This window comes from Gymnoscopelus braueri (assembly GCF_963280865.1).
Source record: "Gymnoscopelus braueri genome assembly, contig: SCAFFOLD_334, whole genome shotgun sequence".
Lineage (NCBI taxonomy): Eukaryota > Metazoa > Chordata > Actinopteri > Myctophiformes > Myctophidae > Gymnoscopelus > Gymnoscopelus braueri.
The window spans coordinates 15,195-37,261 of NW_027660491.1; the positions used below are offsets into that span (position 1 = coordinate 15,195).

Consider the following 22,067-nt stretch of genomic DNA (forward strand, 5'->3'; position numbering starts at 1 on the left):
AGGAATTGTCTCCTTGCTCCAGATCCAAAGTATTAAAGAAAAAAAAAAGACAGTAGGCTACTACTAATAAGAGAATAAAATAAGTTGAATCAACGTATATTGGTTGATTGATTGATTGCATACTTTATTAGAAAGATATTAAGGCTAAAAGGATAACACAAAAAAAGTCCTGGGGACTTGTTCCCATTGTGGTCCTATGTATTCAATTCATCAACAGAGCATAGAATACAAACACTTTATACATGTCATCAACAAATACAAACAGCTATATTTACAGAGGAGAAAAGGGAAAAAGAAAAAACGGCAGCAGTGAATGACATCTAACTGCCCTTAGAGTTTTCTGACAGATGCTTTTTCAGGCCAGTTTTGAATGAAACCAGTGATTCACATGCTTTAATGCAGTGGTTCTCAACCAGTGGTCCGGGGACCACCAGTGGTCCTTGAGGAGGTTCCAGGTGGTCTCCAGCTAAATGATGGAGAGTTGGTAAGCAAATGGACCCTTATTAGGTAGATCTGTAACTCTTGAGAGTGTACAATGAAACCAAATGGACCCTTACGGTAAGGGTCCATTTGGTTTCATTTTACGCTCTCAAGAGTAAAATTATTGTTAAACATCTGCATTACTTAATGTACAAGAAGTCTACACAATTAGAGAATGTAGAAGAATTGTTATTTTGAGCAACGTTTGCCAGTTGTCTCTCAACACAGCATGGATGGAATTGTGGACAAAATCTTATCCAGCGACAACAAAATATTCTACGTTTTGTGTCTGAGAGGCTTAAATCTCATCAAACGGTGATGAATCCGTGGCTCAAATACCGAATAAATAATGGACCTTGACATGAAAAGGGTCTAAAACCACTGCTTTAACGGATGATGTCAGGGCATTCCACATTATGGTGGCACAGAGTAGTAGAATCATGAGAATGTCTCCATGTTTGTTCTAAAGGTGGGTGATACCAGATCATGGTCGCTCCCTCTAGTGTTGTGGATGGGTGTGTCACTCACTTTGGAGAAGCAGTACTAAAGACAAGGACTGAGGTACGCTCCACTTTACAATGACAGCAATACAATACAATGTCAGGGAGCAGGTTGAAGTTCACTCATAGAATAATGATATCTATCAGAGATGTGCTGACATTTGCTGCCTTCTTTGCATATCAAGCAATCTGACACACACACACACACACACACACACACACACACACACACACACACACACACACACACACACACACACACACACACACACACACACACACACACACACACACACACACACACAAAATAGCCTAGTAACGGCCCGGCTGCCAGCCCATATACTGATCAGCTCACCAGGAATTGTGTCCTTGCTCCAGATCCAATCCACATTCTCTTATTAATAACAATAAGAGAATAAAATAAGTTGAATCAACGTATATCAGTTGATTGATTGATCAACTACTACTTTATTAGACAGACATTTCTAATAAAGGTGGTAAGACACTAAGGCTAAAAGGATAACACAAAAAAGTCCTAGGGACTTGTTTCCATTGTGGTCCTATATATGTACTCAATTAATCAACAGAGCATAGAATATCAACCCATTAATACATGTCATCAACAAATACAAACAGCTATATTTACAGAGGAGAAAAGGGACAAACGGCAGCAGTGAATGACACCTCCGTTCCATGGGAGTTAATATCTAACCCAACCTTGTAGTTTTCTGACAGATGCTTTTTTCAGGCCAGTTTTGAATGGTGTCAGGGCATTCAACATTATGGTGACAGAGTAGTAGAATGAGAATTCTCCCATGTTTGTTCTAAAGTTGGGGGGTACCAGGTCGTTGTTGTCGCTCCCTCTGGTGTTGTGACTGTGGGTGTCACTCACTTTGGAGAAGTAGTTAGTCAGGTATGAGGGTATTGAGGGCACTGACCCTCTGAGTATCTTAAATACCAATCCCATTGTTTAGTTTTATTTTTATATTTTTTGGGGGCTTTTTATGCCTTTATTTTGAGAGGGATAGGGAAAGTAGGCTGACAAGAAATGGGGAGAGAGATGGGGGGATGACACGCAGCAAAAGTCGTCGGGAACGGGAGTCGAACCCGCGACACCTGGACCGTCACGCTACGGCCCAGGCCACCAATCCCATTGTTATTTTGCTTAACCCTGTCTTCTACCCTGAGCCATCCCAAACTAGCAAAGTCTGTTGGAATTATGTGGGTCACTGGCTTTAGGCCGAGTATAGTATAGTCGTATCAGTTTGTTTTGGGAGGTCTGAAGTTTATTTTTTAGTGACATTGAGGTGTTGGAGAACCAAGAGGTGCAAGCAGTCAAAATGACATTGAATGAGGGCTCCAGCCAGAGTCTTGAGTGCACTCTTGTTGACAAAAGAGGAAATCCTGGCGAACAATCTGCAGTGTAGAGCTTAAGGTGTCAAAAACAAACTGTTCTGTCTGTCTGTTTACATGTAAGAAAGACAAGGTCTGAGGTACGGTCCACTTTACAATGACAGCAATAAAAGGTCAGGCAGCAGGTTGAAGTTCACTCATAAAATAATAATATGTAACAGAGATGTGCTGATGTTTGCTGCTCTCTTTGCATATCAAGCAATTTACACACACACACACACACACACACACACACACACACACACACACACACACACACACACACACACACACACACACAGCTTATGAAAAAGTAACATAGTGTTCAATTTTTAGAGATCTTATTTGCTGTATGAGTGTCATAAAACCTCGATACCATAAGTTGCAGGTCAGTTTGGAATAGTTCAGCGCTTCTAAGTATGGCAATCAATGTTTTACCCTTTGTATAGTAAAATACACCCCCATTTATGCTCCATACGATGGTTTTAGAAATAGCTGATCTATAAACCCATAAGTGAGTGAAAGAGAGAGAGAGAGAGAGTGTGTGTGTGTGTGTGTGTGTGTGTGTGTGTGTGTGTGTGTGTGTGTGTGTGTGTGTGTGTGTGTGTGTGTGTGTGTGTGTGTGTGTGTGTGTGTGTCTTATTAAAATAAAGCTTTTATTTTAAACCATTGCATTACATAACCTTATAAAAATTAGGCTATAGAATAAGATATATATAGGTATGAATCATTAATTTGATGAGAGAGTGTTTTTCTCATAACGGTACAGAGAGAGACATTCTGTGAACACACACACACACACACACACACACACACACACACACACACACACACACACACACACACACACACACACACAGTCACACACACACACACACACACACACACACACACACACACACACACACACACACACACACAGATGTACAGACAAAAACACAGGGATATACACATTAACATGAATATTCATCAACACATTGCACCTTATTCTACTACTTCTTTCTTTCTTTCTTTTACAATTGGAACCCTGGTTAGGATACATTGTTCCAAAGCACATGGGACATCTAGGCCCTGTTTATTAACTGTGGTCTTTGAGAATATGTTGAGATCACTTGAGAGCATATGTTTGCTGAATGAACATATAGTGCAGTTAATGATTTATAGGACTTTAACCTTACTATTGTGTAAGGTTTTTGCAGAAAGATATTTGAATATTGAATATATGTGTGATGTGGAAACAGGTGAATAGTGTTAATGGCTATGTGATATGTGCATGTGTTTAGGGGCGGCCATAGCTGAGTGGTTAGTGAGTCCGCCTAGGGAGCCAGAGGCCCTGGTTGCCCCAGGTACGATTCCAGGCCACGCCAGCATATGTGTCGATGAAATGAAATTTGTCCCTGAGCAAGACTCTTAACCCCTAATTGCTCACAGGCCCTCATTGGAAACAAGCCTGCAAGGACTTTCATGAACGTCCTGTTAAAAGGAATTAATCTAATGTAAGGATATAACAATTTGACATAGTTTGATATAACACAGGGGTGGGCAGCATTTATTTCCAGAGGGCCATACTGACTTCGATAAAGTGAGCGAGGGGCCACACATTGTACAATTGAATTGAAACTTGAAACACATAGTGCTGAATTATGTTAAAACTGCATGGATTTGGTAGACATGCCAGACTATCTTTAGAATTGCTTTCACAACAAGAAGTTTCAGTTACAAAATGTTCTTTCTTTGTTTCTATTGTTTTTTTTTTTACAGATGCACTGTCCTGTATCACTCTGGTGTACTCTGTACGAGGTTACAATGAAAAGATTACTTACATAAAACAATCCACCTCAATGCCGCATCAACTTTTAAATGAGCCTATAAATGTAGACAGTATCTTATCTTAACTGATATGCACCACTCCAAAGGTCACTGATTAAACACGTTGCATTATGTTTTAAATATGGACTCAAGGCAGACTGTTTCACTGTTACATTATATACATAAAACATTTGAGTACATATGGATGGAAGAATGCATGTATTGTATGTACTATGTACTCAAATGTAAATGGTAAGTCAAGTTAAATTAATTTGTCCCAAAACCATTAATATATGGCAGCCTTTTAGAATGTAGATCTTTTGGTGGGGGGTATGTTGTTTTCCTTTGAGGACTTGGTGGGGCGGATTGAGATGGTCAAAGGGCCGGGTCCGGCCGCCGGGCCGTATGTTGCCCATGTGATCTAACAAGACGCTGAGGCTCTCTTTCAGCCTGTAAACAAAAAGCTCAGTCAAAATCAAAACCCGGACCGGATTCGCGGATCTGGATCCGGATCTTTAAATTGTAAAAATCAACATGAAGTTTATCTGTGTATTAGGGGTGTGCCGATACATTAATTTCACGATACAATACACGATATTGGGCTCACGATATCGATACGATACGATATATGGCACTTTTTTATTATAAAAATATATGGGGGAGAAAAAAAAGTAAATGCAAACCAATACTTGTGTTTTTGCATTATAGTTGCATTTTGTTTTATTGGACTGCAACAAAAATGTTATAGTAACAGACAGTAGTCACAGTACTATTGTAATACAGTGCATTCTGCATTGTGTCACTTCTTCCTGACAAAAAAATATCCATAACTTGAATACAAAAGGGCAACAGGTCAACTGCAAGAATTGCAGTATGAAATCTCCTTACAAGTCAAATTGTTATACTGAACATTAACTCCTCTACATATGATTTCACAATCACATGTCTTTTCAGACCTTTGTTCTACTGAACACCACCACAAAATAGAATAAAAAGCTTTCTTATTCAAAGTGCAAACTTAAGTTAACATGAACTAATAACAATAATCAACAATCCTGTCCTGATACTTAAACTCAAAACTGCAAAAAGAGAAAAATTATATTCAAGTTTAAGTTCTCTTATCCAACATGCTGCCAGACAGCTTGATTTATAAGACACGGGGAAGTCTTCAATGTCTATAACACTGTTTTCCATGTTTTGGTTTTCATCTGGTTCTTCAATTGTTGCCGTTGCTGAAAGTGCACGCCTGTACCCGTAGACCAGTGGTTCTCTAACTTTTTCCTGTCAAGGACCCCAAAATGAATTGTATTTGGCTGTGGACCCCCCATCTCAAAACATTTTGTGCCAGGGATTTTTACAAACATAGCAGATCTACAAGCTCATAGCAAGGCACGAAGTGACGCGCTATGATATGTAGATCTGCTATTTTTTGAATAGCCAAGGTATAAAATATATGGTTAAAGTGGTTAAAATGATTGTGACGCTGTATTAACTAATTTTGCTGGGTACCCCCTGGTACCCCCCCAAGGACCCCTGGGGGTCCCCGGACCCCACTTTGAGAACCAACGCCGTAGATAACAGTAGCAAGATCACACAAGCATACACGCCTGCTGCCATTCAACTACTAGTCTGAACTCAGAGTGCCCTCTGCTGCTCAAACAAAGCACTACGCCAGGCCGAATGTATATATGATATAGCATGCAGTCTTTTAAGGATTACTGTGATTATGGTAAGCTCACATTTCATATAACACACACCATACAGTAAGAACTCCTCTAACTTTCACTATCACCCCGACCAATACATGAACAGACTTTTCAGAAGGTTGACATTTCTGTATTATACATCTTTTATTAAAATGTTATAGTCTTATATTCTAATATTTTGAGAAATTGGATTTTGGATTTTCATGAGCTATATGACATAATCGTCAAGATAAAAAAAAAAGGCTTGAAATATTTCACTTTATGTGTATTGAATCTAGAATATGTGAAATTATTATTTCGCATATTTTATTATTACATTATGGGGGAAAGGTTTACTTGAAGGCCATGACGGCTGTCAATACTGTATGTTGTAAGATGATGATGATGATAATGATTACTCTCTTCGTCTTTGTACTGTTTGGATATTTTGAGAATTGATTAACTTAAGTGGAGACATAACGACAGGATGAGAGAAAGGCAGATGAGAAATAACTTTACAGTCCCAGTTGCTTTGAAAGTCATCATTTATTTTATTTCCATCAGTGATCGCTATAGACAGAAACAGTTATGGAGCCGTTCTCACATATGGGCCATAGCAGCATGGTGTTGCATTAACAGACTCTTTACACCCAGCTCCAATAACACCTAAACAACGACTGAAGTCAAAGTGGAACCATGTGACCTCTCTCAGTGAGCCCAGTTACAACAGGTGCAGGAGCTGTCGAACACGGTGCCAGCAGGGCATGTCTGTGTGATGGTGTTTCCGGAGTCACACTGCCAGAACTTATTCTTGGCCTGGGGGTCTGGGTAGAGCCCGTCAGCCCTGCCCATGCAGAATGGAGATCCTGGGGGTGGTGGGATGGGGGTGACCGGGGGCAGAGGAACGGCACGAGGTGTGCAGGCTGTAGGAGAGATAAGAGGACAAAGAGGAATGTGTCAAAAGATGTAACTTCACATGTCTATTTTTTCTTTCCTTTTTCCCCCCGTTTACTGTGGTTTCTAGAAAAGATGGACTGTAATTTATCATGTTTACAGAGACACCTGGATGTGTGGTAAACTATATTTATCAAATCAATTGTACTATTGTCTGGTTAACGTCTGGTTTGAATACACTAAACCTACTTAATCTTACTTCATTCAGGTTCATTTTATATTCTATTTATTTTATTTCTAATTCCAACCTCATGTTAAATTATGTATTACTCTTTTTTCTTTCCTTTTTCCCCATTTATAATTATTGTTTTATTGTGAGGGAACCGGGGAGGGTGGGGTATATGTGGGGTTGTATGTCTTCATACTTGAAAATCCTATAAAAGTAAAAAAAAAAAAGAAAAAAAAAGATGTAACTTTGATGGAGTCTGTGTGGAAATATTCAAGCCTGCGTGTTGTTTTGTGTGTGTGGTGCACGAGAGTGCATGTTACCTGCTCCGGCTCCATGCAGGCCAGTCTTCAGGGTGTTGAGCAGGGGGTATTTCCCCTGGCCGCAGAAGGTGCCGCTGAAGTCATCCATGGCCACGGTCCAGACGAAAGCTCCACCAAAACCACTCTTCTTCAACCAGTCAGTCTGTGGACGGGGGCAGAGGGGTTTAAAAACACAGTATACCACAAGAGACAGACAGTGGCTACAAATATGAACATTACGTAAAAAATATATAATTATGTTGCACCTTGATCTGGAAACTCTTGACATTGTCGTATCCAAGCCACACGCTGTCCTTGTAGGCATAAGGCACCTGCTGGGGGGCATTCCACACCTCAATGCCTCCTTCCTTCAGGAAGGTGCAGATCTGAAGGAAGGTGGAGATTTAGATTCAAGGTATATCAATCAATCAACCAATCAATTATGAATCAATCAATCAGATGGCACACAAAGTAAAGTAGTCTACGTGCATGTACAGCATCGATACCTCATAGTAGGCCATGAATCCAGCCATACGGGTGAAAGGTGCCTCAGCTGCAGGTCCACCGCTGGGAGCGCCGCAAGAATGGTCGGCAGTAGTCAGTTTGAAGCTGTGGCCGTAGGTGGCGAAACCAACCAGCAGCTTCTCCCCTGGGGCGCCCATGGTCCTCCAGTAGTTCATGGTCCAGTTCTATGGACAGACAAGGAAACATAATTATACTGGCATCAGCAGTCGTTCTTTTACAGTACAGATATTCATTCATCCATACATATACAGTATCAACATGTACAAATGTAGAGAGGATCGAACCTCATCACTCACCACGTTGAATTATGTGACAATTAATCATCAACTTGAATGTTGTAATCGTGACAGCCCTACACCTAAGTATACTTAAATATATAATACCCATACGTTTAATTTCCTACCTGAATTTACTCAGTCTCTCACGTGCCTCGAGACCATAATTCATGTACTGCTCCAACAAGACTCAATCAGTAGCTGTGCTACCATGATACAACGGTCTAAATGTGTCAGCGGAACAGTGTTGATTTTGTCGACTTTTTTCGCTGACGAAAACAAAATAAAAACTACTAAGCTACGATGACTAAAACTAAGACTATTATATTGACAATTTCGTCAACAAATAAAAAGTATACCAAATGTTAGTGAGGGAAGAGATCCAGTAGAACTAAAAGACAAGTCATTTTATGTTTCGTTGCGTTCGGGTGTTGCGCTCTGAAAATAGCAGATCTACAAGCTCACAACGCGTCACAGCGCAACGCGTTGTGAGCTTGTAGATCTGCTATTTTCAGCATGCAACAAAGTGTAAAATCAGCCATTACGACGCCATCAAGGCCCGCCAGATATTCATCCATCCATACATACAGCATAAAAAAGTGCAAATGCAGAGAGGAACCTCATCACTCACCACGTTGAATTGTTGCTGCCAGAACTTCTTGTCAGATGGACCCTTGTACAGGGGGCTGTTCTCTCCCGTCTCAGCGGAGAAGCCGCCGTGGTAGTCATAGGTCATCACATGGAAGAAGTCCAGGGTACTGGTAAAAGGGAGTCAAGGTTTTACTGGTTTATTCTTAGGATGTTTCCCTGTGTGTATGTTTGTATAGGTTTATCCAAAAGTGTGTTTGGTGCTTAACCCATTCAAATTTGGAACGCATCTGTGTAACCACTTAAACCATAATTCTATTCTTTGGCTATTCAAAAATAGGCTAGCAGATATACAAGCTCATAGCACGGTACAGAGTGTTGCGCTATGAGCTTGTAGATCTGCTGTTTTTTTAAAAATCTTGAAAATTTGACTCAAATCTTTTCTTCTGGGGGTCCCTGGAATAACATATTTTGACCCATTTTAGGGGCCCTTGACACTGAACCACTGATAATAGCAAAAAAAAAATCAAAAAACTGAAGACATTTGTATAATCCCCCAGAAGCAAAGATATGAGTTACAAATGTCCCCCACCCCCTCCCCCTTTTGTATAAGACATTTGTATAATCCCCCAGAAGCAAAGATATGAGTTACAAATGTCTATATATATAAAAAAAAAACTATATATATATTCAAAGACTTGCGCAAATTTTCATGGTTTTTCAAAAAATAGCACAGGCTCACAGCGTGCCACGCTATGAGCTTGTAGATCTGCTATTTTTGAATAGCCAAAGTATAAAACAATGGTTAAAGTGGTTAAAATCTAAAATTACAGATGCTTTCCCGGTCTTAATGGGTTAATGTGTGTTATTATATCTGTACTGACGCTCCGAGCTGGGGAACCTCGTATCCAGGGTCAATGTTTCCCTGTCCGGCAGACACGGCAGCGGTGAGCAACAGACGAGGACGTCCGGTCTTCTTGCTTTCAGCCTCAAAGGCAGCCACCGCCTCCTGCAGAGAGAGACATGAGGGTGTCAGTATTGGTAAATGGTGCATTTATATAGAGATATTATCCAAAGCGCTTTACATAGATTGTGCATTACATTCACCCATTCACACACACATTCATACACCGATGGCGGAGAGAACCATGCAAGGCACCAACCTGCTCATCGGGAGCAATTAGGGGTTCAGCGTCTTGCTCAAGGACACTTCGACACTAAAGGCGGTTACACACCGGCGAATATGCGAATATACGCAAAATGTATAAGTTATTATTTTTATATTATATATATATTTATATATATATATATTTATATTATTTTATATTATTTTATAATTTATAAGTCATAATTTTAAAGCAAAAACTTTATATTGTTGCAACCTTTTAGCGATATCTATTTAATATTATCGTGTGACATTAATTTAATTCTGGTTGTTTTTGTACTTTCTATTTCAGAATTCTGTATCTTTTTTTTTCTTTTCAATTGAAAAAGCAAGAGAGCTACGTCCTGAATGAAGTTTTATTGATTGATTGAATACTTTATTAGTCAGAAATGTAATCAGCACGAGGTACAGTCAGACATTAAGGCTAAAAGGATAACACAATTTTGTTCAGTTCTATCTGCATGTCAGTAGCCTACAGTAGAGCTGTATTTATTAAACCAAGACAGTCCCACAGCAAGAGATAACGTACTGTGTATCCCTGAGAGAAAATGTTTATATTTCGTATCAAAATACACCATAAGCTAAAGGCAAATGGTTCCAAGGTATACAGAACACACACACACACACACACACACACACACACTTAAGGCTGAACAGGGACATAACATGAAGAATAAGTTATTGTATAGGCTTCAACGTGATAGAAGGCTGACCTGAGCAAAGACGGTGAAGGCCTGCTTGCTAGGTCCGGTTGGGTACTCCCAGTCGATGTCCAGACCGTCAAACTCGTATCCACGCAGGAACCTGATCACGCTGTCGATGAAGATCTTACGGTTAGCGGCAGAGGACGTCATGGTTATGAACCTGGAGAGAGAGAGAGAAAGAGAGAGAGAGAGATGACACAACACAACACATACAAATGCTTTTATCTGACCTGATGAAGATGTATTGACATTGCATTGCCTGCACTATATTTGCCTGCACCCTGTAAATAGAAAAGGCTGTAGTTGTCTGAGTTTGCTCCAGTGCTTCTACAAGTGCTGTTATCTGTTCCTGAGGTACCTGACACTGGAGTTAACTCTTGTTTAATACTCACTTTGCGGTGCCAAAGTTCCATCCACCAAGGGACAGGATGGTCCTCAGGTTGCTGTTCCTGAAGGGAAAAAAGTAAACAAATATTATTATTTATACATACATTTAGTTCTCACACCTGTGTGTGTGTGTGTGTGTGTGTGTGCGTTTTATTTGCTTACTGGTTCTTGAGAGCCTGGACCTGTCCATACATCTTCAAATCGTCCCAGTCGAAGGTGGTGATCTCGTTGTCCTTCATTGAAGCGAAGGCATAGACGATCATGTCACAGAGACACGGGTCCATGTCCGTGACCAAGTACTTCCCGGCACCGGGACGGTACTGTGCCCAGCTGGTGAAATAACATGAGAGGATGTAGGAGGATCCTAGTATATGAGAGACAGTGAGACACACAGTTAAGAGCTTGTTGTTATTTTTCATTTTGCCGTTTGCCCAGTATATCACACCAATAAGTGGACAAAGTCTTACCTAGCTGCGCGTGCAGCAGGAGAGCCAATCCTGTAGACAGAGAGATTACAAGCAGAGAGAGAGAGAGAGAAAGAGAGGGAGAGAGAGAGAGAAAGAAAAGGGATAGGTTGGTTCAGTAAGGTAAATTCAGCACTTACGAAGCTGTCGTCACAATTATTACATAATCGTCTAATCGTAATTATTTGAGATAATCGGAAATATTTTGCATAATCGTTTCCATGTTTTGAATTTTTTTCATCGATGTTTTTACATTAGCAGATCTACAAGCTTACAACACGTCACACATTGTAAGTTTGTAGATCATCTATTTCCACTATTTTCAGTATAAAAGTATTAAATATGTCAGTGATTTATTTGTAAATTTAAGTTATTTATCAGGGCATTATATCTGCCCTGTGCAATGTTCGATTATGAAGCCTAAAAGGCATTTATTATGTTCCAATGTTTAAAGCCAAAAACACAATGAAATCCTTTATCGGAATTATTTGTGTGACAATTAATCAACTTAAATGTTGTATTTGTGACAGCCCCACACTTACTTAAAGCTGCGATCCATAAGTTACATTTCCTACACGATTTTACTCTAGTCTCCCACGTGCCTTGAGAGATCAAATTCATGTACAGCTCCAACAAGACTCAATCAGTAGCTGTGCTACCCGACAGGCTAACTTATATGACATACAAAAAACAAGTAATATTTATGCATCATATGTATCAGAATGTTAAACAATTCATTTGAACACAAGAGTACATTTAATTTCACACTTAATCTAAAGTTATTGCAGTTATTGTATTTGATTTCAACAACAATTCCTTAGCTTACCAACGAAGAGAAGCTTGCCCATGATGCCTGAGTAAAGCTAACTGAAGGCCAGAACTTCCAGAGGCCTCTTATATACGGTCCATTCTTCTCCATATCTGTAAAGCAATGTTTGATCTGGCTTTATTGTTCTGATAAACCAGCAGTCACCTCATTCATTTGCTTGGTCAGGAGTTGCACTTTCTTATTTTCCGCTGGCTTTGCTACTTGTGCTGATAACTTTCAAGTGCCATTCAGTAACGATATGATTTGCTGACAATCAGAAGTCAAATATGCTGACAATCAGAAGTCAAATAAAGGTTATCCTTTTAACGATTTTTAAACAGTCCACCACATAAACCAAACAAAATGTGTGAAACATTTCACTTCACTGTTAAGACCTACTGGTCTTAAATGTATGATGCATTGGTGGGTTAACAGAGAGATCTTATATCCTGTTCGGGAGGAGTATTTCGTTGCTTATGCTAATGAAAGTATTCCATAGGTGTTGCGCTAGGCGGACAACAAGGAAGTGTTGATCAACTAGAATACATTTTCGGTTACTGCATCGTCTATTTCTCGCATCAAATGTTTTCAAAGACATTCTTGAGAGCAATGTTTAGCTGTAAATGACATTGCGTGTTTGTTTACATCAGGGGTTTTCAACTGATTTTGACCCAGGGACCACCATCCTGACTAAGAGCAACCTGGGGACCACCACTATTGTGCGTGGTGGGTCCATCATAGACCCACCCCACACAATAGTGGTGGGGGGTTCATGCACCACAGGGAGCTGGAGAAAATAGCTATAATATCTAATAAAATACAGTGATTTTGTTTGAATATGATGGAATATGATTAAGGATTACAGTGATTATGGTAAGCTCACATTTCATATCACACATACAATACAGTAAGAACTTCTGTAAGTTATTAAAAGTTTTTTTTTAAAACAGACCACCGGTTGAAAACCCCTGGTTTACATGGCTGTCATGTTGGATATGGCACAAAACCAAGCAGTGCAGACCGGTGCTCTGAGCCTTTGATCAGACAGTGGTCTGCTATTGAGATGATCGGTCATTATCCAGAAATAACACACCGAATTATTGAGTATTGAGTTACTGAATTCAGGGATTGGCCAATCAGAATCAAGCATTCAATTCAATCAAACGGTGTAATAAGCCATAGAAACATAGCTTGGGAACTTGAGAGAAAGAAGACCATGCAATTAACAAATGAGCATTGGAAACAGCTGAGCAGAGTTCTGAGCGATTATAGATATTGAAATGCATGTCTTTATTATGTTGCTTATAATGGCAGATTTAAAATTCTTCAAGACAAAAGTTTGCCAAATGTTTTACTTCATCTACACAACATGGACAGATCGTAATATTTTAATTAGGTTATAGTGTTACGTCACAATTCCTTGCCAGCCGGTTTAGTCGTGGCCTGGATTAGAACCTGTGACCTTCTGTTTCCCAGGCGTCCTTTTCTACCCATTCAACTACAACAGGCCTTTTTAAATTTGTTGACAAGGATAACGTTTTTCCTTCTGTCATGCGCCCTGCCCATGTTTCATTAGAACATACGTCACAAAATTTAAAACTGTGGAAAGCCGGGCCCCAGACCCGGTTACTGGCATGGTCCCTCGCACCTTGGCCACCTACCAAGGCCGGAGATTTAATCCAAACTACAAAGCCTCTGCAAAAAGAGGTCATAACAAACGCTACAACATTAGGGCCTATAGGTCCAATGCGTCACCCCCACGACAGGCACAGCAGCAAGGCAGTCGCCAACACTCTGCTCCCGCCCCTGCTCCTCGTGGATGGGTCAGGTGGGACGGCGTAGGTGATCCCCCACGTGAGGGGCCTCCAGCAGAATGGAGCCCTGACAGCAATCACACTCAGAGCAGTGCATCTGCACCCAGGGCCTACTCCCCCAGGCGCGAACCAAAGCGCCATGGCAATGACGGACGGCGCTACAGAGAGTGAGATAAGCTGATGTCTCTCACTATTGTATGTATGTGGTGGCATGTAAATGCAAACCACTGAAGTTGTATTGACAACACATAACCTTTGAGTTGTATTGCTTAAACATGACCTTATAGAAAGTCATGACCCATGCTGTGTAATAATATGCTGATAGTGTGCCTGCTTAAATGATACTTTATCAACTTATATCCACGTGCTGTTAGATGATATTTTTATCAAAATATATCCATGTGAAGCATAGGTAGTCTTACATGATGGTACTATATGTATGTATGCTAAAGAGTACATCTTGTCCCTGGTGATAGAGAGGTCACCCAGTCAGTGAACTCTATGTGACTCTGTGTGATTTAGACACAGTTCCCCAAAACATTGAGGAACTGATTCACGACCTGCATCCTCCCCAAACTGTGTATTTGAGGCCAGTACAAGGATGCTAACCAAATAAGGTAAAAAGTACATGTTGTCTTCAAAAACAAGGGGGTACCTACATGTGGTACATACATATGACGCGACGGACTATAGTATATATGCTGTTGCCCGAAGATAGTTCAGGAGACTCTTGCAATTTTTGCTGAAGACCTGTATTGTGTTGTGACAACTTTCTGAACTTGGGTTCTGTCTGTCTCTACCTCAGTATTTGACTCTACCTCTTTCTGAGACCCAGTCTCTAACTTTGCTTGTAACCTCATTTCTTAATAAATACCACTTTTTGTTATAACTTTTACAACTTCGTCAGAATCTACATTTTTGCCTCCCTCGAGAGCGTTCTACTCTACACACGATCTAAGACATCTGAACCTTTTGCCTGACTTATCCAGGGTGAGTAGAGAACGTGGCTGTGGCTATGTTTAAACTATACTCCTGGGTGTGATAACTGTGGTTGCTGCGGCGCTAGCCTGCAGCCTAGGCCGTGGCCTTTGCCTCGTGTGCCCTGTGCCTCGAGAAGTACGAAAACAGTTATATATCACCAAGGCTCCTCTCTCTCATGGAAAGAGGATCTCCACATACGGAGACACATATTGAAGTACATAGCAATCTTTGTTCTGGTAATGGTCATTGGTTATATGGTTTCTAGCTCTCTTTGTTGCTTGGTCTATAAAAATAAGAATTAATGACATTAACGTCATGGTGTTCTAAAACAAATGCTTTAATTGTTAAACCTAGATGGGAGAACAAGTCAGTCTAGTCATTAGCTAACATATAATAAGGTAAATGTTATATCGGTAAATATAATATTGAACATTTATATGAAATATTGGTAAATATTGTTTAGCTATAAACACCAGTGATCATCCCTTCTATTTCTGACTGATAAATAGAATGCAGCTAGAAGTAGAGACATTTCCTGCTAAAGGATAAAATAAGTGTAGAGCACACGGCAAATTGGTTTTTAAAATTGATCTCCCAATTCACTACTAGATTAGCAACCTTATAGTGGATACTTGGAGGCGGCGTGGGTAAGGTGTAAAATGTAAGGCTCCCTGCCCCGCGCTCTCAACATGGCGTCACGAACAGGATACTAGCGTTGATTATTGATTATTGAGTAAAAATTAATTAATCAAATTTAATTGAAATTATTAATTTTTGAAAACTTTTGAATTTATTAATTTTTATTATACCTAATTGTATAACTGTATGTGTACCTAACCATATAATTATATTTGTGTATATACAATTAAAAGATTAATTATTCAAATTAAATAACATTTATTAAAAATTGAAAACTTTTGAATTAATTAATTTTAATGTGCTTAACTGATTGTAAATGGTTAAAGCTAGTTTTAAAATACGAACCAAAGCGTGATAGCACCTTACTTAGATCACTGTTGACTGACTTGTTAAATACTTAGGAACAATTATTGAAGTTAGTGAAATAACTGCTAAGTGGGGGGCTGTGACTATCTGAAAGAAGTTGTATCCATGAGAATCCTTCAACAGAGTGAAGCAGAGGCTTATATGTACAATAAGCAGCTTTGAAAATAGAGTTAAAATATCTTTGCGAGAAACTCAGGATAAGTTACAGTTACACTTAATTTAATTAATTAGATTTAATTAATAAATAATTAATTAACTACCAACTAATTAAAATAAAATTGAGTTATATACCTATCCATCTTACCAGGAGCAATACACTAGCGAACTAAAATCACATCCTAAGTCGGGAAGTCCCCCGTCCACTCCAATGGGTGACGGTTCCCGCTCGTCCCCCTCTGTGGCCTCCACAGAGTTCGGGGACGATCCGAGTGTCTACTCTGAAGACACATTCGACAGTGGATCATCACAGTATGATCCGCTATGGGGACGGAGCCAACTCCTCCCACCCCAATATGGGGCTCTACCAACGTTCACAGAAACGTTTGGGAACGCCAATCCGTTTCAGGACGGCTTGGGACCGGACGACCGGCCTCCCTCGTATGCCACGGCTATACCTCAAGGGGCAGCCATTTGGCAGGACTCAGGGCCTAATGCGCCCGCCTGGGATGCGGCCGAAGAAGGAGCCTATTGGCCAAGGACTGGACCTATGGTGTTCTCCGAAGAGCCAAGAGGCCAGTCCCCATCAGCAACTTTGGTTATTCCTCCACGGGAATACCATACAACCAGCGCGGTCATGAACCGAATACACATCCACCAACTGATGCTTAACCAGTTCCGACCGCAAGGAAACGGAACCTATCTGGTCAATCCAGCCAACCCCGCCTTATCCAACGGGCGAGGCATGGCCAGGTCCATAGCTGAAGCAGCAGGACCGAACTACACCCTGGAATGCCAGCAGATACTGGCAGGACGGCCCAATGGCCTAATTCTAGATGGGGAAGTGGTCCAGACTGGAGCACATGGCCTGGCCCAAGAAGGCTACGCTGGCATAATGAACATCGGCCTGACCGATGTCGACGCAGGGGAAACCCATGCCAACCAGAGAGCCAAGTTAGAGAGATATTATCGAAATACTCTCCAACAGGCGCACAACATTGGAGCGAGAAGGGTCGTGATGACCCTTTTCGGTACTGGAACATTCCAGTACAACAAAACCCTAAGCATATGGTGCTTCCTGAACATTCTGGAAGACGCTTTAGGCGACCTCAGGATAGACCTCTTGGTCCCTGAGAGATTGTTGGCTAACACACTCAGGAGAGTGCAGGTCGACGCCACAAGCTCCCCTCTACGGGGCAGCTCAATGTATCCGAGACTCCCCGAAGAGGGAGCTCAGGGCGCTCAAGGCGTACCACCAACCCCCGCCGAAAGGTATGGGGGTTCCATGGTCCAAGGCCTAGCAGCCTTGGGGCGAGCTTTACGAAGCCAAGTTGCTGGAACCACGCCGCCAGCCAGGGGGACCCAGGAGGAGGCGGTCCCCAGGACCTACCTAAGATCCCAGAGTCCCCTTAACCCTAATCAGGGGTCAAGAAGATCGGGAGGCGAGTTTGATATCCCGATTCTTCAACTAGTCTCCCCCCAAAGAGAGGGAGAGGTTGGTCCCCCAGACAGGGGCGACAACCCACAACCTCCATATGGAGTAAACGAAGGAGGGGAAGAAGAAGAGCATTGGCCCTCAAACCCCCCTATTCTCATAAGAGAACCGGGCTTCACCAGTCCGAGAGGAGCTCCAGGGCCCTCAGCTTCGAGTGGGCAAGGAGGTGCGGCCCGCACAGCAGGGAATCCGCCCCCGAGGCCAGCCCCTCTAGCCGCAGAAGTTGTACAAGGGTTCAGGGCCCTAAACGTACCGGTGAATAGCACCCCTGCGCAAGGAGCGCTCGGGATGCCACCGATACGAATGGCAACCATCGGACAGATGGAACCCTCTGCCATACTTCCGACCGGGTTAGAACCAGAATTGGTACCCAGAGATGAGCCATCTTTCAATCCTGCCAGACACATAAGGATGGGGCAGCTACAGGTGGCCATAACAGACCGTCCTCTGGACCAGCCAATGGACAGAGTGAAAGGACCACTACTCGTGTTCACAAACACGGATTTGCTCCAAACCCCAACATGGGAGGCAAATCTAAGGAGAGTGGCAGGCCCAGGTCTAAAACAAGGGCGGCAGTTTGCCGTCCTAACTCGAAGGGGAGTTCTGTTGACCCCCGGGAAGGCGGTGCCCAGCAAAGGGGGCCGTCTGGAAAAAAGGTTTGATCCCATAGTGAATCTTGCCTTGATGAGACAACCCCTACCGGGGTCCACGACCTCTTTACCAATAGATAAAGAGAGAGCCTGGGTAAAAATGATTACCCGGACGCTGTCCGAAGAAGCATGGAAATCAGGGACTGGGACCCCCCAGGACCCCGCACGCTTCACGATCAGAGCCTCATTCGGCAGACACCGATACATGGGCATGAAGAGAGCTTGGATGTTGTACTTAATCACCCTAGCTATAGCTGAGGTAGACCGCGAGGTACCGCGGCAAATAGTACTACAAGTGGGCTCTATTGCCGACGCAACCCTGGCCGAAGGCTACCTCAAAAGCAAGCTTCAGCAACAAGCTGAAGAAGACGAAGACTCAGAAGAGTCAGAGGAGGACGCAGCTCCTCCTCAAAACCCTCCTCCCTCAAGGGGAAGGAATAGGGTGCGGCGCTCTGGGGCTGACCGCCCAGCGTCAACACAAAGGGTTAGCTTTTCCGCAGACCGTGGAAGTAGCAACCAAAGGAGGTCACCGAGCCTCTCCCGGGGTGAACCCCGGGCACGGTCAAATAGATCGTCCTCACGGGACACAGTGAGAGACCAATCAAGATGTCGGTCAAAAGATCGATCCCAACCGAGGAGTGAGTCATCAGAAGGCGAACACTCCAGATCAAGATCTCGCTCGAGGTCTAGATCCAGAAGCAGGCCAAGACCGCAATTTGAGCGTGGCAAGCCCCCGAGGGCTAAGTCCAGCCGAGCGGGTCCGGTACTGCATAGGCCATTGGAGCCTATTCACCCCCTACGGGGAGAAATCGTCACTACGAACTCTGACATGGTCTGGTCTCCGGAATTAGACGGACTGTCTGACAGTAGTGATGAGGAAATTAACGGGACAGAAAGGGGACTCATGGCCTCCTACTATCCTGTCGAGTGGGAAAATGCCCGCCGGTTGGCGAGGTCTCCCTCGGCCGAACGGGTCCTCCACCAAAGTGGAACCGCGGCCACCTACAAACGCTCCTACTTAGAAGCGGGTTACGATCACTTCCGTGAGGAAGTGAAATTGAGGGACAAGGCAATTGCCTGCGCAGTAAGGGAGGACAGAGAGAGAGTGCTCCGGAAACGGCCTGACACCCGTACGGGTGGAGGGTCCTATCTGGACGCTCTTGGATCCATACACAACCTGACCCTAGCAGGTGAATATGGTTCGTCAAACTCTGTCCACCCACTGGCCAGCATGCACCTGTCCCATGTGGATGCTTCATTCACACCCCTTGACCGCAGGGCTTTTGGGGAGACCGCCGCAATGGTGAAAGTCCTTACGCCAGAGCGAAGGCATAAGGAGGACACTCGGGACTACATGGCCCGAGTAGTAAAAGCATTCAAGCATACTCCTTATTTCCACTGCCCTGATGCAGCGAGGTTGGTGAGTCACAACCAAGACCTAGAGCTTCCAGATGGGGCTTCATTAGGTTTATTGGCTCAAATGGACAGTTCCATACCCGGGCTAGACCCCGGAGAAGCCCTTGTAGCAGAACTACAACGGCGAGTACACAGCGATCATATGCTGTTGGCACTAGCAGCTCACCGAATAATATCCCAAGTGCCAGGATCTCGACAAACGGTGCTGCTCGAAAAGCTCTTTGCATCTCAGTTAGGGGGAAAGCCCCTTGCTGCTCGGTGCAAAGATTGGACCCAGGCACAAATATTGTCGGAATGCAATGCCTGGGACAGGGAGAGGGCCCTGCACCCGGTCAAAAAGGAGCATGACCCTAAACCCAAAGAAGAACGGAGGAGGGAGAACCTTCCCCAAGCTGGCAAGAAGAGAACTTCTCCGGCTCGTCAAGATACCCGAGGTAACAAATCTGACCGGGCCAGTCCCACCAGAAATACCACGGATGACAGACCCCCCCAGGACAAACCAAGGAGGGGGAGGTCAAAAAACGAGAAGGGGGGGGGAAGGACTCAGGCCCCCCCAAAATCCGAGACTGGACGAAACAGTCAGAAACAAGCGGTGAAAAAGTACCCCTTCCTAGAGCGGGAAGTGTGGGACACAATGACACCGGAGGAGAGAGATGCTTACAAGGAAAAGATGAAAGAGGAGAGAAAGGAGTCCGCTCCGTAAAGCACCTTGTAACCATCGACTCAGCCGAACGGCCCCTGTTGGCCGCGCTGGCTGAGAACACCACAGAGGAAGGACCAAAGTTGTTCTGTACCCTGGATGGTGAAAAGTACCTTGTAGATACAGGGGCTGAAATAACTCTGCACTCGGCTGCGTTGACCACAGGAAGTCAACTAGTCGAAATGGCCGATGGTACAACTACCATAATGGCTACTGGATCGAAGCATGGTATTCAAGGGGTAATAGCGGGACCTAAAGCGGAACCCCTATTAGCCCCAATAGACCTGCTAAAAATAGCAACCGAACCAAGGGCAGAGCCCCTTGTGCTTCGGATATGCTTTATAAAACCTATAGACATCCCAAAAGAGATGGCAAAGGTAATTGAGGCCTCTGACTGCCCACAGAAAGAGGAACTCAAACGCATACTTCTCAAGGGAGTATACTCACAACATAAGAATGATGTGGGAAGAGTTGGGGATCAATATCGTCACTCCATAAAGGGTGCTATTCCTCCCCGACAAGCTCAACACAGGGTCCATCCCAAGTGTAAAGAAGAGCTTACCAAAACTATAGCCGAGTTGGAGAAACTTGGGGTTTTGAAGAAACTGGAATCAGCAGTTTGCAACTCTCCCATTATTGGTGTTATTAAACCTGATAAAACTTGGAGACTGGTGCACAACCTAGTGGCTTTAAACGCTAGGTCATGCACGGATACTAGGTCTATGATAAACATATCACAGACGACAAGGAACCTACCTAACCTAAAGTGGAAGTCCAGCATCGATTTGGCCAATGGTTTTTGGTCGATACCTGTCGATGAACTTTCAACCCAAAAAACCGCCTTCACATGGGGCGGGGTCTCTTATGGGTGGGCCGTTTTAGCTCAAGGCTATAAAAATTCGCCGAACCTCTTTCAGACGGTAATAGAAGACGTCTTAAAGGGGCTAAAGGTCACCGTATATATCGACGATATATATTGGACTCATGATGACCTCGATGAACACTTGAAGGTGTTGGAAGAAGTGCTGGAGAGACTAGCAGCGGCAGGCCTGAAAATAGGTCTGAAAAAATGCGAAGTGGCTCAGCACAGCCTAAAATATCTGGGATTCAATATCACAGACACTGGCAAGGCTGTCAGTACCGAATACCTGGAACAGGTGAAGAACTTGGTGCAACCCAGGCTGCTGTCACAGCTTGACTCAGTCATGGGGAAATGTGGTCACATCATGACTCATGTGCCCAGCTACGCCCAACATGCCGCCCCACTGCACAAATTCAAGGGCCAGGCAATAGGGCAGAAAAGTTCTAAGGACAGAAATGTGCCAATCCCAGATTGCACCGAGTCCTGGAATGTGTTCCACTCCCACATACTGTCAGTGTGTAGGGATCTGGAAAAAAGAGACCCCAATTTGTCTCTCGAGGTTCACCCCACCAGAGTGATGGGGGGACTATCCTTGGAATGTAGAAATCGGAAAGGGACGAACCCCTGCCTCTACCTATCCATGAAATTCTCTGACACAGAGATGAAATTTGCCCCAGAAGAGCAGACGCTCTGTGGGGTACACAAGTTCTGGCATCCACTGAAAGACCTGGCACAGGACCAGGATGTGGTAGTGGTCACTGAACACATAGCTTTGCAGCATGCG

At 43.3% G+C, this 22,067-nt stretch overlaps 1 protein-coding gene across 1 annotated transcript; it reads right to left on the minus strand.

The window, feature by feature from the left end:
- Nucleotides 1–6,574: 6,574 nt before the first annotated feature.
- LOC308081515 (acidic mammalian chitinase-like) lies at nucleotides 6,575–12,244 on the minus strand (the record flags this gene model as incomplete). The annotated part of the gene is made up of 11 exons (XM_080457889.1): nucleotides 6,575–6,789; nucleotides 7,310–7,451; nucleotides 7,555–7,674; nucleotides 7,795–7,977; nucleotides 8,720–8,846; nucleotides 9,561–9,685; nucleotides 10,555–10,705; nucleotides 10,938–10,994; nucleotides 11,095–11,296; nucleotides 11,400–11,429; nucleotides 12,223–12,244. 11 exons carry the CDS (start codon nucleotides 12,242–12,244, stop codon nucleotides 6,575–6,577), a joined length of 1,374 nt encoding a protein of 457 aa, XP_080314015.1.
- Nucleotides 12,245–22,067: the final 9,823 nt, after the last annotated feature.